Source organism: Condylura cristata, unplaced genomic scaffold, assembly GCF_000260355.1.
Source record: "Condylura cristata isolate star-nosed mole 26May11 unplaced genomic scaffold, ConCri1.0 scaffold00001, whole genome shotgun sequence".
Classification (NCBI taxonomy): domain Eukaryota; kingdom Metazoa; phylum Chordata; class Mammalia; order Eulipotyphla; family Talpidae; genus Condylura; species Condylura cristata.
Window position 1 is genome coordinate 4002731 of NW_004567102.1, and position 17214 is coordinate 4019944.

Genomic DNA, 17214 nt, shown 5'->3' on the forward strand with positions numbered 1-17214 from the left:
CCCCGGAGGTGACCACATGGCGTGGCAGACCTCTCCTGACCAGCCCGCTGCTCCCCTCAGCAGTGTACTTCTTCGATCTGCCTGCTCTGCTCCCCACCCTGTCTCGGGTGAATCCTCTCACCATCCCCACCCCTCTGGCCTATACCCCAGTTCTGTATAGATAATTAAATAAATCTTTTTTAAAAATATATAAATAAAAACTTCATCTCTCTGATTCAAGCTTTTCAAGAATGTGCCTAACCCCACCAAAAGGGTCCGCTGCAAGACTTAATGTGTAAGGTGAGGGCCTGGCAGACTCTGGGGAACCTGGGGGAGAGGATAAGGGGCTCTTGAGGAGTCAGGACAAAAAGGACTTAAATTAGAAATCAAGAAATGAACAAATAAATGCTTTTTTCAAAAGAGAACAAGAAAATAAAAATCCTGAACCTTAAGTTCCCACCAAGAGAAGCTGATCTCTTTACAATTTTACAGTCATTTGCCTTTTTACAAGGATTTGACTCATCCACCAGGAAGGGCAGATGAAAAAAGTGTGAGAAGGTCTTTGCAGAACAAGAGGATCCTGGAGCTCATGACCAGTCACAGGCTGCCACATTGTAAAAAGTAAAAGTGAAACCAATCCCAGGAAGTCATTTTCTCATTCTAGGATCTTCAAGAGAGCTACATTCATCTCTTGGTGTCTGAAGAGGCAATCTGCAGTGAAAGACTGTGGCTCTGGTGCCGACTAAGCAAGTTCCAGAAGGCTTTGCTGCCCTAAAGCCTCCTGGGGTAGTTCCCACTTCATTTCTAGCCAGCCCCCAGCTCCCCGGTCCTCAGGTGCTGTTACTTCCCAAGTACCCCAACCTCAAAAGGTGCTATCTGGCAGCCAGGACTTGTCCAGCCAGAGAAAGGGACTCATGGCTCACAACTTGTTAGGACCTGTAGGAAGCTCCTTGACTCCACCACCATCTTCCAAGCATGAGGAATGGGGAATTCCAGGGGTGAGACTGAGACTGCCTGGGGAAGCTCTGCTCAGGGGCTGCTGAGCAGGGTCTGGGCTCAGCAAGAAGGGTATGGAGGGGTCTGAAAACACGGATATGGATCTTGGATAGAGGGGGATGGAAAAAGGCCCTGCAGGTGGGAAGGGAGAGTGTGACTGCCTCTCCTAGGGAAATTTGTTCAATGGAAAGCCACAGCTTGGGGGCAGGGGTGGCTTGCAAGGTGGTCCAGTTCACCAGGTGCCAGGGCCTGGCACATACAAGCTCTCCAGGGCCTTCAGGTCAGGCTGATGAGGGGTGTTGAGGAGGCACGAGGAAGCAGTATATCTGGGAGGGCTTGGAGAGTGGAGAGCAGAAGTAAAGGGCTGGTGTGGAAGGGCAGCGATGGATGGATGATGAGGTTTGGGGATGCGTTAGAAGGTGAGACTCCAGAGAGGAAAAAGGTATGATGAAATGGGTATGAAAATTGAGCTGGTGGAGAAGGGATGAGGGAGCAGATGGCTCCGCATGCTCCCAGCGCGATGCAGTGGGCAGGTTCTTACCTGCATTACAGGTGGAGGTGAAGGAGTCACCTGGCTTGCTGCCGGGAGTGCTTCTCGGGCTGAGGCTGCCGGGCCTTTGGCCAGCGCTGGAGCTAGCCCTTCTTCCCCAAACCCTTAATGGCCGGGTAAAGTGGAAGGTCCCGCGGGAGGAAATCGCTCTCGAGAAGCTCTGATAGCGTGCGCTCGGTCCCCTGGCGAGCAGGCGCGCGGGGCGCGCTCGGTAATCGCTATCCTTCCCGGAAACGAAAACGAAAGAGCGGGATCCGGCTTCCACTCCCGCCGCGCCGGGCTCTCGGGAGGTCCCAGGGAGCCGAGACCCCGGGCCCCGCCCGCTAGCCGCCCAGGAAGCCTTTAGTCCCGCTGGCATCCTCCAGCCCGGTTGTCTCTCAGGCAGCCCGGCCCTGGGTCCCAAAGGGATGAAGGTAGGATTCTGCGCCATCTGGGGAGCCTGGTGCCTGGCTCTCCACCTTCACATCGCCCAGTGAGTCTCCACGGGTGGAGGGGAGGGGCTGCCCAGGCTGACTTCTGCACCAGGCCCTTCCCTTAGGGGGTGAGTGACCTTCCTGGCCCCAACCTACGACGTTTGACCTACCCTTTGACCTGATGGAGGCCCCGGGGCCCCTGACCCTAGAGGCCCCGTCAGAGTGGCAGGGTGTCCTTCCTGACTGGGACTGGAGAACCCCAGGGGTCCTCTTCCCAGGCCTCTGGCTGCTCTGAGCGCCCACTTGCCCTCCTGTGAGTACCTCTACCTTGAGGCAGAGCCCAGGGAGACTGATTTGTAAGCAGCAGAAACAACTTCTGCCCAACATCTGGGATGCAGATGCTGTTGTAAACTGTGCTTAGCACTAGGTAGCAGAGGTTCCTAGAAATCAGTAATAAGCCCAGAGAGCCACTAGAAAAAAAGCAAAGGAGATGAATAGCCAAAAATGCACAGATTCACTCATTGCAAAAGATGTGCGATTTTAAGTCAATCGGTGTAATACACATTAAATTAAAAATTGTTTTGAATAAAAAGTTTTTCTGAGATGCCATTTCTTTCTTCACCCATTCATTTGGTCAACATTTAAAAGTTTAAAGATACAGTCTGCTGGTGAGCCTGAAAGGAACAGGCAGCCACTGGAGGGTGCAGGGGAGCAAGCACTGGCTGCAGGAGGCCAGCATCTGGCAAATGACTAAAGCACCTATATTTCATTTACCAGCACCCCCAAAGCCAGAAACCTATCAGCAAATATTCCTGCACATATCAATGGTCCATGGTTATTTACTTCAGCATGACTTATAATATCAAATGATTTGAAACAACTCAGGCATCCTTTTAAAAGGAGCTGATGAAATAGATAATGGTGTCCATTTAGCAGAGGGATACAGTGTCTGGTGGCCTCACTGTGGGTCCTGCAGACTGCTGGAAGGCAGACAGCATAGCAACTATATCTTGTAGCCTGAGACCAGCCTGTCTGGCTTGGGACCCTGGCTCTGTGGCCCTGTCTGTGTGTCCTGAGGCATCTTCTATTAACTACCCTGTTTCCTTAATTGTGGCTCACTGGACAGGACCTCAAGTGCACCTGTTCGCCCTATCTAATGTTGTGCATGGGTGAGCACACTCCCCAGTAAGGCCCACAAATAAGCCAGCCTAGCACAGTGCACTCTGTCCTGCAAACAGCTGCAGCCCACTACCTTGTCTTTAGCAGAAACTGCAAGAAGCTCCAGGTCCGGAGCAAACATGCACCCCACCCCCTGCATCGGGCACATTTCCTGTTTTTCCCTGCACATACAGACCCTATATATACCCATGGGCAGTCCTAATAAACAGATTCCAGACTGCAGACCCTAGGCTCCTGCTTCATTCTCTCAAGGCTCTGAGTCGCCTACGTTCTCCTAGGTTCAGGTGAAAGTCAGCGTGCCCCTCAGTGGGTTAGCAGCACTTAATAGTAAAATAGAGCTAATAATAATAATACCTGTCTCATGCAGTCGACATGAAGAGTAAATGAGTGAACATCTGTAAGACACCTAGAACAATGCCTGATAATTATCTAAGCAAAAAGGTACACTGCTTTTGTGTGTGTGAAGGTGGGGGGTGTGGGAGCTGAAGGGTGGGGGATGTAAGTTGTTAATTTGTGCAAAGAAACTCTGGAAGGATATGTAAGAGATTCAGGATAGAGACTAAGAGCACGGGTTTACACTGTAAACCATTTTACATATTGTTTTTAATTTTTGAACCATATAAAAAATAACCCATGCAAAAGAAGAATAAAAAATAAACCAACTTTTCCATGCAAGCAAGTCAAAACTTATGTGAGGATGGAAATAAACAGATATGTCTGAGATAGACTAAAAAAATGGGAACGTGTAGCAGCATACGATCAAAGTCTGCCTAACTGTGAACAAATAAGAGCAGGAATAAGTAGAATCTCTCCTTCAAAAAAGAAGTATGCACAGGTATTTCATGCTCAATAAAACAACAATATTTATTTCATTTTGTAAATCGTTAGTTTTTTTAAGTGACACTTTTCCTACAAAGAACTCAAAATGCATATGTGAAACTTATAATTTATAACAACAAACTTTCTCAACATTTCTAACACTTGTAAAAGTGGGGAGAGGGCAAACGAGGTAGAGAGGTAAAAGGAGAAGAACAGGGCTCAGCAGATCAGAGCCCAGAACAAGAGCAGGGCCACCTATTGGCAGGGTCTGATGCCCAGGAGAGGTCCAGGGAAAAGCGCCCATTTCTTGAACTCCTTTTCACTCATGAAGAAAATGCTCAAGGCTTCCTTACAAGGAGCACTGGGCCATCCGTAGCGCTGGTCTTCTCTGCCTGGCCTCCTGGGTTCCCAAGTCTCCTTGGGCTCCACTGTAAGGCAGTCACAGACACCCCATTGCCAATGAGGTCAGAGTTCCCTAACACACCAGCCACAAGCCATCAGTGATGGGGAAGAAGAGGAGCTCGGAAAGGGTCCTCTTCCCACCTGTTCCAGTGGGATTCATGTTTCTCAGAGGGTAGAGGGAAAACAATTCCATGTTTGCCTTCCATTTACATCAAATGGTTATTCCAGAGAAAGCGCAGCAAGGCATCCATTCCTCCAAAGAAAAGTAAGGCAAAATGAGCCAGTGCATCTCTGACTTCCTGTTGAAGATCCTGTTTAAGAGGAGAGAGAAAGAGCGGTTTGTTTGTTTGTTTGTTTGTTTGTTTTTTAAAGATTTATTTATTTGTGCATACAGAACTGGGGTACAGGCCAGAGGCTCAGGGGCGGTGAGAGGCTTCACCAGAGACAGAGTGGGGAGCAGAACAGGCAGATCGACGAAGTACACTGCTGAGGGGAGCAGCGGGTGGGTCAGGAGAGGTCTGCAGCGCCATGTGGTCACCTCCAGGGCAGGCGGGAATCGAACTCATGCGGAAGCGGCTTTAGATTCTCAGTGCTGCGCTTTAACCTGCTGCCCATCAGGGAGGGCCAGATGAATTATAACAATAGTGAATTTCTGACTTTGGATTATGTGATTTGCTTAAAAAAACAAACAAACAGGCCCTCCCTGGTGGTGCAGTGGGTTAAAGCGCAGCACTTAGAAGCTAAAGCCACTTCCGCATGAGTTTGATCCCCGCCTGCCCTGGAGGTGACCACATGGCGGGCAGACCTCTCCTGACCCACCAGCTGCTCCCCTCAGCAGTGTACTTCGTCAGTCGGCCTGTTCTATTCCCCACTCTGTCTCTGGTGAATCCTCTCACCACCCTTGCACCTCTGGCCTGTCCCCCAGTTCTGTATGTACAAATAAATAAATATTTAAAATATGTGTGTGTGTATATATATATAATTCATCCAGTGCCAGAAACAGCATCTAGGGCTGCTTTATGAACTGTGCGAGCCAAGGAGGCCCTCTCGGTCTGTTCCATCATCTATCTCCTACACAGTGACTGCCTCGTGAACTTCTCCACCAGGCCTTTTCCCATCTCACCCAGCAAACCAGTATATTCTTCAAAGGCACTCCCCAATGCTACTCTCCTCCCCTGGCTTCCTAGGGCACTTTATTGGTCTTTTCAAAGAAGCAAGGAAATTGACTTTAGTGTTGAGAATAGGGCTGCCTGGGTGGATGAAGAAGAGACTGGAGATGAGCATGACAGCGAATTCGTGGGCAGTAAGTAAACACCACTGCCAGCATGGGAGCACCAGGGTGGGGCAGAAGTCAAATACAAGTGGCTCTCCCAGCCCCCATCCCTCCTCCTGCAAGCTGTTTCCAATACAGCTGCCTCAGGAGACTATTAAAAAGTCCCTCCTCTGCTCAGCACTGGGCCCTGGCTGAACTCAGGAGAAAAATTCCAGTTCTGCAATTATTTGCTGTGTGACCTTAGATAGGTTACCTAATCCCTCTGAACCTCAGCTATAATTTTTAATTATTTTTAATAATAATTTTTAATTATTGTTAAATGTGCTGTGTTCTATGATGCAATTTTGAGGTATAGGACAAGGTTATCTTTCAAAGTCTAGGTCAAAGCCAGTTTTGTAAAATATGGCATAAGGGTAGCAATTGACCTGACAGTCCAGAAATAAGTCCCCTCATTTATATTCAATTGATTTTCATCAACAAAGATGCCAAATAATTCAATGATGAAAGAAAAGTCTTTCCAACAAATGGTGGTGAAACAATTGACACCATAAACAAAAGAATAAAGATGGATTTTTAAACTCATACCATATATAAAAATATATTTAAAAATTCCAAATGGTCCAAAGACCTAAATTTAAAAGCTAAAACTACATATTATATATATATATATAACTTTACATATAACTTTTAATAAATATAGGTGTAAATTTTCATGATTTTGGAACAGATATGACACCAAAAACATAAACAACAATAGAAAAAATAAGTAAACTAACAAAAGTAAAAACTTTTGTGCCTCAATAATCATCAAGAAAGTGAAAAAACATATAGAATGGAAGAAAAGCTTTGCAAATATTGCATATGACAAGGAACTCACATCTAGAATATATAAAGAACTCTGACTCAATAATAAAAAGACAATAACCCAGTTTTTTTAAATGGTTGAAAGATCTGGATAGACATTTCTCCAAAGGGATATACAAATGACAGCTGAGCCCAACAAAGATGCCCAACATCAGCCACCAGGGAAATGTAAATTAAAACCACAGTGAAACACTTTCACACCCACTACCGTGGCTATAATCAAAAAGACCCGTCAGCAAGTATTGCCAAGCATGAGGAAAAACCAGTACCTGGTCACTGCAGGTGAGCAACATGTAAATGCTGCTGTGGAAAACAGCTTGAAGTCCCTCAAGATGGTAAAAAGAATTGGAATGTGACCCAGCACTTCCCCTTCTGGGTATATGCCCAAAAGAATGGAAAACATGTCTACACAAAACTTGTATACAAATGTTCATGGCATCATTATTCATAAAAGACAAAAAGTGAAAACAGCCCAAATGTCCATCAATTGAGGATGTGATTATGGTTGATACACACACACACACACACACACACACACACGCATATGCCAGCAATTAAAAAAGAAAGGGAATATTGATATGCAATGTGGGTAAATCTTGAAAAAGCATTAAGCTAAGTGAAAGGAGCTAGACACAAAATGTGCCATTCCACTTCTAGGAAATGTTCAGAATAGGCAGGTCTAGAGGCAGAAAGTAGGTTGGTGAGGCTGGAAGGAAAAGTGGGAGGAAATAAGAAATGACTACAATTGCCTTCGGGGTATCTTTCTGGGGTGATAAAGTGTCCTAAAAGGTCAATGATATTTATACAACTCTATTAATATGTTAAACACTTGAAATGGGTACACTGTACACGACTACAATGTGCTGTGAATTTTATTTCTCAGTAGTTATTTTTTAAATGAAAGAAAAACGGAGACAATTCAGAGTCTACTTATTAAGCAGCAGAGGTTAAGTTTAAGGTTTAAAAAGAATTACAACTTAAAAGGTTATGGAAAGATGGGCATGGGATCAAAAATGGGGTGGGGGAGGGAAGTGCACTGGACTATGGTGATGACACACAGGTGATTTGGTGATGGGAAGCCCACGGGGATTACAACTGAGACGGGAAAAGGCACAAAATGATGTAAAAATAAACTATTATATTAAATTTTTAAAAAGGTTATGGAAAGAGGGGGGAAAGAGGTAAAAATGGAAAAGGCAGTTATAAAAAACAGTAACCTCTTGACAGATTAAATCAAAAGTAAAAAATAAGTACTTGTGATTTTTCCTAATTCAGGATCTCCTCTCCAGGGGAGAGGGTTGGGGTGAGGGAAGGTGGGGGGAAAGCAATGATCAAGAAGCAGGAAAAACAAATTTAGGATTTTCCTAGAATTTAAAAGTAGACTCACTCGGTGAAGACTTCTGCAAAAAAGGCGTAGTGTAGAAGGTAGATGGTAAATATCATGAGGATGCTATGGAAAATGATGCACAGCAAATATACAAAGGGTAGAGGCAAAAAAAACTTTTTTTTTCCATTTAGAAAACAAGTATTCATCATTTTCTGTGGGTCCAGCCCTGTTTTAAGTGATCTACATAGATGACCTTGTTTAATTTACACAACCACCTTCTAAGGCAGGCACTGTTATTATCTCTATGTTAATAATAAGTAAACAGGATAAATTCCTCCAGATTAGACACAGGGAGATTAAGTAATTTATGTGAGGTCACATAGTAAATAAGTGGCTTGGTACCTGGCACATTTCTAACCTCTTACACCATGAGTGCAGAACCCATATGTAAGTATGTCTTCCTGGATGTTAAGCTCCTGATGTCATATTGAGATGGTTTCCATTCTGACCAGAGGGTCAGGCTTTCAAGTAAGGTCTTCTCTGCACAAGTAAGGTCTTCTCTGCACAGGACCCGATCAAGACAACTTATAGATGCAAAAAACAAACACCCCCACCTCTATCTGGGCTTCATGCTCTTGGGTCCAGATATTAGAGAAAGCAGGAAGCAGGAGGTTGCACCTGGAGACCGCCAGTACTGAGCAGTATTAGGGAGCGGTGTGGGCAACCTAGGATACTGAGTTACTTAACTTCTCTAAACATCAACTTTCTCCTTTGGAAAGTGACACCAGCAATAGTCCCAGCTTCCCTGGTGGTTGTAAGAATTAACAAACATAAGTCAAATACTTAGGTTGTTCCCAACCAGTAGCCAACCCTCGATGAGTACTAGTTACTGCTCCATAACTGTAGTTGATCTGTCAGGTGGATTAGATGGGGAGCTAGGATGGGATTAATCCTGTGAGCCTGCAGAGAAAGTGACACTTTATAATCCAAATCCTTATCTTAAGCCTCCATGTCTCCCCTGAACTCCAGCCTGGTTTATAAAACTACATGGCTTCACAATCTCTATGTCTAATAGGAACATCAAAGTTAAATGCCTCCCATGGAAATCTACATTTCCCCCAAACCTGGGCTGCCCAGTTCTCCCCATCTCAGCAAATGGCACTACCATCCATTTGGAGACTCACGACAAAATCAGTCAAATTTTCCATTCTTTTCCTCTCACTCCCCATATTCAGTCCATCAGTCAACTCTGCAATCTCTACCTTCAAAACTGAATGTGATCGCTCCTCACCACCTCCATTGCCTCTGGCTTCTAGGGTCCCCTCTGGACTGCTTTTCCCTTGTGCCCCCACAGCTAGCAGGCATCTCCACTTTAGATGCACATAATCTCGTAGCATTCTCCAGCCCTCCCTCTCCAAAGCTTCCCTATGCTTCAGGTGAAACCCAGACACCTACCTTCCACCCAAGACGGAGACCAACTCCCAGACCTCACTGCACTCCGGCTGTCCTGACCTCCCAGCTCTACCTTAAGCCTGGTCCTGCCACAAGGGCCTACACATGCTATTCCCTCAGTCCAGGTATCCCTATGACTAGCTCCCTCACTTCCATTTTCTCAAATATCACCTCCCCAGAGAGGTCTTCCCTGTTCACCCACCCAGAGGCATTCTCCAGCGCTGGGTCCCCTCATGCTGCTGGAAGCCTTCATTTTTGACTAGACTGTCTACCGGTCCTCTGTTTTCCTGGCTGTCTCCCTTCTTCTAGGAGTTCCATGTGATTTGTCTCATCATCTGTGCTGTCTGCTCTGAAGCTTGGCAAATAGTAGGGTTAGACCACGACCTTTGGGTTGGCTTAAGGAGGATAACCACAATCTGAGATAGAAGTTCTCTTCTCTGATTTACCTGGGGAGCTGTTAAAGTGCCTGATGTCCAGGCCTCACCTTATGTCAATTAAATCAGAATTTTTCTAGATGGGACCCTGGACATCTGTATTCTCAAAACTCCACGGCTGATTCTAACAAGCTTCCCAGTTTGAAGATGTGGAAGAAAGTTTCTTACATTTTTTTTTTAAGATTTATTTATTTAGGGCCCTCCGTGGTGGCGCAGCGGGTTAAAGCACAGCACTGAGAAGCTTAAGCCACTTCCGCATGAGTTCGATCCCCGCCTGCCCCGGAGGAGATCCATCCACATGGCAGGGCAGACCTCTCCTGCCCACCCGTTGCTCCCCTCAGCAGTGTACTTTGTCAATCTGCCTGTTCTGCTCCCTCCTCTGTCTCTGGTGAATCCTCTCACCCTCCGCATCTCTGGCCTGTACCCTAGTTCTGTATAAATAAATAAATCTTTAAAAAGGAGAGGTCTGCCATGCCATGTGGATCTCCTCCGGGGCAGGCAGGGATCGAACTCATGAGGAACTGGCTTAATCTTCATAGTACAGTGCTTTAACCCGCTGAGCCACCAGGGAGGGCCGAAAGTTTCTTACATTTTAATGTGCACACCAATGTACTGAGGTGTGTGTAAAAAGGTAGATTCTGCATAGTGGACTATTACTCAGCAACCAAAATAATAAACACATGCCTTTTGCAGCAACATGGATGGAGCTGGTAGGGATCATGCTTAGTGAAATAAGCCAGAAAGAAAAGGAAAAATACCGGATGGTCTCACTCATAGCAGGAGTATAAAGGACCAGGAGAGAAAATAAGAATAATGAACAGCCATATACCAGAGACATTTTGTGGGGGTGGAGTGGAGAATGGGATCAAAAACAGTGGGGGGAGGGAAGTGCACGGGACTATGGTGATGGCACACGAGTGACTTGGTGATGGGAAACCCACAGGGATTACAATTGAGATGGAAAAAGGCACAAAATGATGTAAACATAAACTATTATATTATTTTAAAAAATAATAAAACATGAAAAAAAAGATAGATTCTGATTCCAGCCTCGTAAACCCAGACCTGAGCTTTTGCACATTTGACCAGCTGTCAAGCGATGCCATATTAGTCTATGGGCCACAGTTAGAGTAACAAGAGTGAGAGCAAATACTAGCTTTGACTGAGGTTCACAATTTTTAGACCTAAAGTTTGTTAATCTAAACATTATTAAACATGGTAACTTCTAGATATCCTGGCTACCCAGCAGTCCTTGTTCTTTTTGCTCTTTCCTCTACCTGACAGGCTTTTGCCAGGGAAACTGAAATCTCACCTCTTGTACCATCCTATGATCGATGCTATCTCCAACGCTTCTCAGCTGCGTGGCTAACTTGTGGATTATTTCCTCCTGGTGATGGTTCTGGCCATTATTATTCTCCTTGGGCTGAGTAGGTGGATTGTGATCTGCATTGACAGAAAAGTGTTTAGAGAGGTAACTTCATTAATTATCTGTAAATCACACATCATTGGTCACTAATTATTTTAGACATGGGGAGGGATGGAATTCCATCACCAGAATGATTATTAAAAAGTAAAGTATTGGGACCCTCCCTGGTGGCACAGTGGGTTAAATTGCAGCACTGTGAAGCTCCGCAGCCACTGCTGCACGAGTTCAATTCCTGGCCAGGGAGCACAACAGACCTCTCCTGTCTCGTCAGGAGTGTGTTTCAGTAGATCTGCCTGTTCTGCTCCCCATTTTGTCTCTGGTGAATCCTCTAACTCCCCACACTTCTAGCCTGTACCCCAGTTCTTGTATACATAAATAAATACATCTTTTAAAAAAAATAAGGTAAACCCTTTGATATTGGAGTGTGTCAGTTCTGCCCAACAGAAACACAACTTGATTTCATGTTTTTTTTTTAACTTCCTAGTGGTAAGATAAGATAAAATTAATTTTCATAATATATAGTCATTATAATATATAAGCAATATAAAACATTTAATGATATATTTTGTTTCCTTTTTATTAGTGTTTATTTTAATATTCATAACACATCTCCATTCAGGTGCTACCGTTTCACTGGAAAATGTTGATCTGGAGTTAGATTTCATGAAGTTTACAGTAAAAGAAGTAGATGCAAATATACGTAGAAAACATATTCATAATTGTGTTCCAACAATTAAGTATCGTTTGTAAGCTTTAATTAATATTAAATAAAACTTAACCTTCAGTTCCTCAGTTGCAGTAATTATATTGGAAGTGCTCAGTGTGCAAATATATTCATAGTTATTGCATTAGACAGCAAGTCTAGATCTTTATATATATATATATTTTTTAATTTATTTTATTAAATTACATTGATTCACAAAACTATATAAATTCCAGAAGTACAGCTCCACTCACCCAACACCAGAGCTCTTATGAACTCCCACAACGTCCTCTAGCCACCCCACCATCCCCAACTACTACCCCTCTGGTAACCTCTATACTTTAAGTGAATTCTAACAATTGTTTTTGTTGTGACTGGTTAGGTTGTTTGCTTTGATTATTTATACTCCACATGCAAGAGAAACCATCCCATAGCTGTCTTTCAGTGTCTGACTCAGTATCATCATCCCAAGTTCCACCCATGTTGCCATAAAAGCAAGGTTTCTTCTCTTTTAATAGCTGAGTAATAGATATCCATTGAGTACATATACCACAACTTCTTTATCCAGTCATCCGTTGATGAGAATTTAGATTGATTCCTCATTTTGGCTGTTGTATATAATGTGATGAGGACTGGTGTGCATAAATCTTAGAACTGGTGCTTTCATATGCTTCAGATAAATATCTAGGAGACATATTGCTGGATCATATGGTATTTCCAGGTGTAGTTTTGGAAGGAATATCCAAAACATTTTTCATAGACATTGTTCTAATTTAAGATTCCTACCGACATTCCTACCAATAAAGAGTTCCTTTATTGGGGTACCTTTACCAACACATGTAGTTACCAGACACTTTGATATAGACCGTTCACACAGGTCTGAGAGCTTTTGATGTGCATTTTCTTAATAAGTGAAGCTGAAGGCCCTCCCTGGTGGTGCAGTGGGTTAAGGCACAGCACTAGGAAGCTAAAGCCTGAGTTCGATCCCTGCCCCAGAGGTGATCCACCTGTCCTGACCCGCTAATGCTCCCCTCAGCAGTGCACGTCAGTCGGCTTGTTCTGTTCCCTACTCTGTCTCTGGTGAGTCCTCTCACTGCCCCTGCACCTCTGGCCTGTACCTCAGCTCTGTATGCATAAATAAATAAATAATTTTTTTATGTGGCTGTACATCTTTTCTGGAGAAGTGTCTATTCAATGATTTTGCCCATTTTTTTGATTGAGTTGTTTGTTTGGTATCATATTGTATGAATTCTTTATATAGTTTGATTATAAAGCTCTGGCCAAATGTATGGCAAGCAAATATCTTCTTCCAGTCAATAGGATTTCTTTTTGGTTTGTGGTGGTTTCTGTCATTGTACTAAAGTTTTTTAGTTTGATGTAGTCCCATTTATTTTTGTTTGTGTTTCTCTTGCCATTGAGTTGAAACTCTAAAGACATCAACTCTGTAGTTGATGTCTAGGAGCATATGACCTGTAGATTCTTCTGTGTATTTTATGATTTCAGGTCTTAGTCTTCAAGTCTTTAGTCCAATTTGAGTGAATGGTTATGTATGATGTTAAATAATGGTCTAAATTCATTTATTTTTTCAAATGGATGCCCTGACTTCCCAGCACCATTTGATGAAAACGCTTTTCTTTCTCCATTGTATGGGCTTGGCTCTTTTGTCAAAAATTAACTGTCCAGATATGCAGTGGGTTATTTCTGGACTTTCAGTTCTATTTCACTGGTCTATGTGACTGCTTTTGTTCCCATACCATGCTGTTCTGTAGATTTTTATAGCTTTTTAAAAATAGATTTTTCCATTTAGGGTTTTTACCCATGATCCTTGAATGAGTTTCTCCAAACCTTGTTTCTTTCAGCAACAACTGAGTGTTTTTAAGCAAAACTATTAGGAGATATTTTCCGGATGCTTTGAGAAAATATTAAAGAATAAAGACAAGGTTTTGTCCTTAGGTTGCTTTCATTCTACTAGTAGGGGATGAGACAATTCCCAAGTACTTCAGGAACATGGAAAGGGAAAAATTAAAGTAGATACAAGCATGGCTTCACAGATACAGTTTCACATGTTTTAAACCTGCTTTATTTCAATAAAAGTTAAGAATTTTTATATTTCAGGCTTTGTATCAAGAGAGTAAGTCCTTCCTCAAAAAGGATAATGGGACAAGCTCTTAGCTGCAGAGAACAGATGGGTGGTTCCCAGAGAAGGGAGTTGAGGCGTGGGTGAAAACAGTAACAGATGCCAGTTCTATCGTGAGGGGTACAAACCATACTTTTAGTCATGATCATGATGTAGAATCATACTAGTGTATAACTCAAATGTATGCAATGTTATAAACCAGTATTACCTCAATAAAATGTGTGTAAAAGTAAAAAACAGGGGTGTGTAATGGGAGAAAGACACAAACTACAATTCAACATGTTATATAGCAAGAGTAAGGTCTGTGTAGAGAAATCAAGGCAAGCACCCCAAAGATTTCTAAGTTGAGCCTTGAAGGATACAAGATTAATAAGAATAAATGAGTTAAAGAAAAAAAAGAGTGAGACTTGAGGAGAAAAACTAAGGAATGGCAAGTAACATTCCAGACAAAGGATCATGCAAAGGCCCAGGGGTGACAGACAGAGGTTTTGTGCAAAAACTCTTAAGTAGCTATTGTCGAAAGGCAGTGAATAAAGAGAGACAATGCTAACAGAGTAAGCAAGAGCACAATCAGAAGGTATGGTAATAGGTGTGCACGTCTTCGAGTGGAGTAGACCAGCCAAAGAGTTTTAAGCAGGAAGTGTCATTGTCTGTTTGCTTTCTAGCTAGTTCTCTCAGATCAGAGGGGAGCATGGCAAGACCAAGGTGGGAAATGTGTTTCGTGGCTACCACAGAGTGCTGTGGAGGGATGACAAGGAGTTGCCCAACAGTAACTCACGACTCATTTTTTCACTGACTACTCCGCATCACTGACCCAATGGGGTTCTTGCCTTGCAGTGCGCACTGGAAAGCTGTGCTTAGAGCAGTGCTCCTCAGTTGGGGCTTTACCTGGAAGCTCTTGGGGGAGGCTTTTAAAACTGCCAGTGTGCAGGCCTCATCAATGGCGAGTGAATACTTGTGTATGGTGTTAAATAATGGCCTCGTCTCATTTTTTCATGTGGCTGTTGAGGTTTCCCAGCACCAAGCACTGAAGAGGCCTTCCCCTTTCCATTGTGTGATCTTGGCTCCTGGGAGTTGGACCAAGCATCAGTATTTGTTAAGCTCCCCAAATGGTTCCATGTGCAGCCAAGGGTGAGGACTATTGGTTCAGAGGAGCTGAATTTCTTGCTATGATTGAAAGTCAGTGTGAATGCCAGGATTTAAAAACCAAACCTGTCTGGCTCAGCAAACAGTAAAGCAGTAACAGCAGGAGTGGAGTGGAAAGAACAAATTCTGTAAACAATTGGGAAGCAGAATAGGCTGGATGCGGTAAAGAAAGTGGAAACTCCTGCTCTTCCAGCTCAGGAGACTGGAAAGGTGATTGTACCACCCATCTATATGCTATACGGAAAATGGGGGTGGGAGAAGACAGGAATAGAAGGATAATAATAATAGAAGAATAATTTTTGTGATGAGCTCAAATTTTCTTTTTTCTCTTTCTCATCACCCCTGCACCTCTGGCCTGGTACCCCAGTTCTGTATGTATAAATAAATAAATCTTTAAAAAAAAAAAGTTCTAAATGCAGAGCCCTCCCTGGTGGCGCAGTGGGTTAAAGCACAGCACTAAGAAGCTAAAGCCACTTCCGCATGAGTTCGATCCCTGCCCCAGAGGTGATTAGAAAGAGAAAAAAGAAAATTTGAGCTCATCACAAAAATTATTGAGAAGAAGCAGTCAAGTCAAAGTGGAACCAGTAAAAATGGTATTTCCTATCTTTTCACTCTTGTTGGAAATTTCCTTCTAGAATATACTAATGGGCATTGTACTCAGTTAACTATGGTATATGGAACAAAACTCTGTGGGGGGGGGGAAGGAAATGGTGATGATTCAGAATCCTGAAACATATCACACAGTCTTTATATTCAAGTTGTGAATCACTATCTCACTTGCCCACACCCCCTGCCAAGCAATCAGATTCTTTTCTAACCCCAGGCCCCAGTTGACTGGATCAGAGATGGATATCTCACCCAGGAATGAAAGAGTCTGTTGGCTAATCAAGTACATAGAATCTGGTCCCAGGAAGGAAAAGAGCTCTTCCTTTGTTGAGTGTTGACTCAGATACTACGGTTAAGAGTTAGGACCAGGAATTGCGCAGAATTGTTTTGGCCCAAGATAATAAGAAGGTCATTGGCAAACAAAAATGTTGAAGGAAGGGAACATTTAATGGAGGAGTGGAAGAACCAACTGAGAGAAATAAACTGAGCAGACATAAGAAATCAAGATTCAAAAAAGAAAATTACTGAACACAAGTTCTGCCTAAGAGCCTTAGCCTAGGAAGTTCAATTCCTTTTCATAACCACCCTCACCAAATCCCATAGCTCTCGAGGATGAATGGAGTAAGGTTTTCTTCCTTGTAATCCAACAGATATTCATAATTATTAATATACCAAATACCATTGTCCAGAGCTGACAATGTGGATAAGATTTTATTGGCTATACATTGGCCTGAAGACAGACTTGAAAGTGAAATTTAAAAATTAAGTTCCTCATACTAATGGCTTGTGTTTTTCATTTTGGTCATTTAACTGTTCCTTATAAAAGTTGACAGCAAAATGATTGAGAGTTCTGATACTTGACCTATACATGACATTATTTGTTGGTTAAGGAAAAAAGTTAGTCTACTGTCCCATGACATTTATACAACTAGCTATCCCATCATTTACAAGAAATATGAAAAGATCATAAGGAAGAAACTATTAAATCAAAGTTTTACATGGTCATGCAAAAAAGAAGTGAGAGGTTTTTTTGACAAGACCATTAAAATGAATGAAATAAAAAGGCATAACTGTATCCTTTTCCAAGTATTGACTTTTTAATAGCTAGAGGAAATAAATATCTCTTCTTATACTGAACAGTGTGAGAGTATTAATATGTCCACAAAGAGTTGTGAAAATATAAATTTTAAGTAGCCTGATGAGAAAGTTGGAAGAAGTTTCAAAGTTTTTCTTGTTACAAAATAACTCCTTTATAAAATAAATAAGCCTCTGTATACTGAAAATTTTAGAAATTTTTCTTGCATGATGAGAATCCCATAAGAGAGATTTTGGCCAGCTGTCATTTCTGTTGCATTTAGAACTTCTTTTTTTAAAGATTTATTTATTTATGCGTACAGAGCTGGGGTACAGGCCAGAGGTGCAGGAGCAGTGAGAGGCTTCATCAGAGACAGAGAGGGGAGCAGAACAGGCCGACTGACAAAGTACACTGCTGAGGGGAGCAATGGATG

The 17214-nt window shown here is 42.9% G+C and overlaps 2 protein-coding genes across 2 annotated transcripts in view; both read right to left on the reverse strand.

The window, feature by feature from the left end:
• The window catches only part of ETV7 (ets variant 7), a 28018-nt gene extending 26444 nt beyond the window's left edge, over positions 1-1574 (reverse strand). Inside the window, exon 1 of the mRNA XM_012720960.1 lies at positions 1517-1574. Coding sequence (XP_012576414.1) covers positions 1517-1522 — 6 coding nt within the window. The 5' untranslated portion in view covers positions 1523-1574. The remainder of the gene's footprint in view (positions 1-1516) is intronic.
• Positions 1575-4544: 2970 nt separating this feature from the next.
• Positions 4545-17214, reverse strand: part of PXT1 (peroxisomal, testis specific 1) — a 22679-nt gene continuing 10009 nt past the window's right edge. Inside the window, exons 2-3 of the mRNA XM_012721269.1 lie at positions 11001-11131; positions 4545-4649 (exon numbers count right to left, since the gene is read on the reverse strand). Coding sequence (XP_012576723.1) covers positions 4545-4649; positions 11001-11131 — 236 coding nt within the window. The remainder of the gene's footprint in view (positions 4650-11000; positions 11132-17214) is intronic.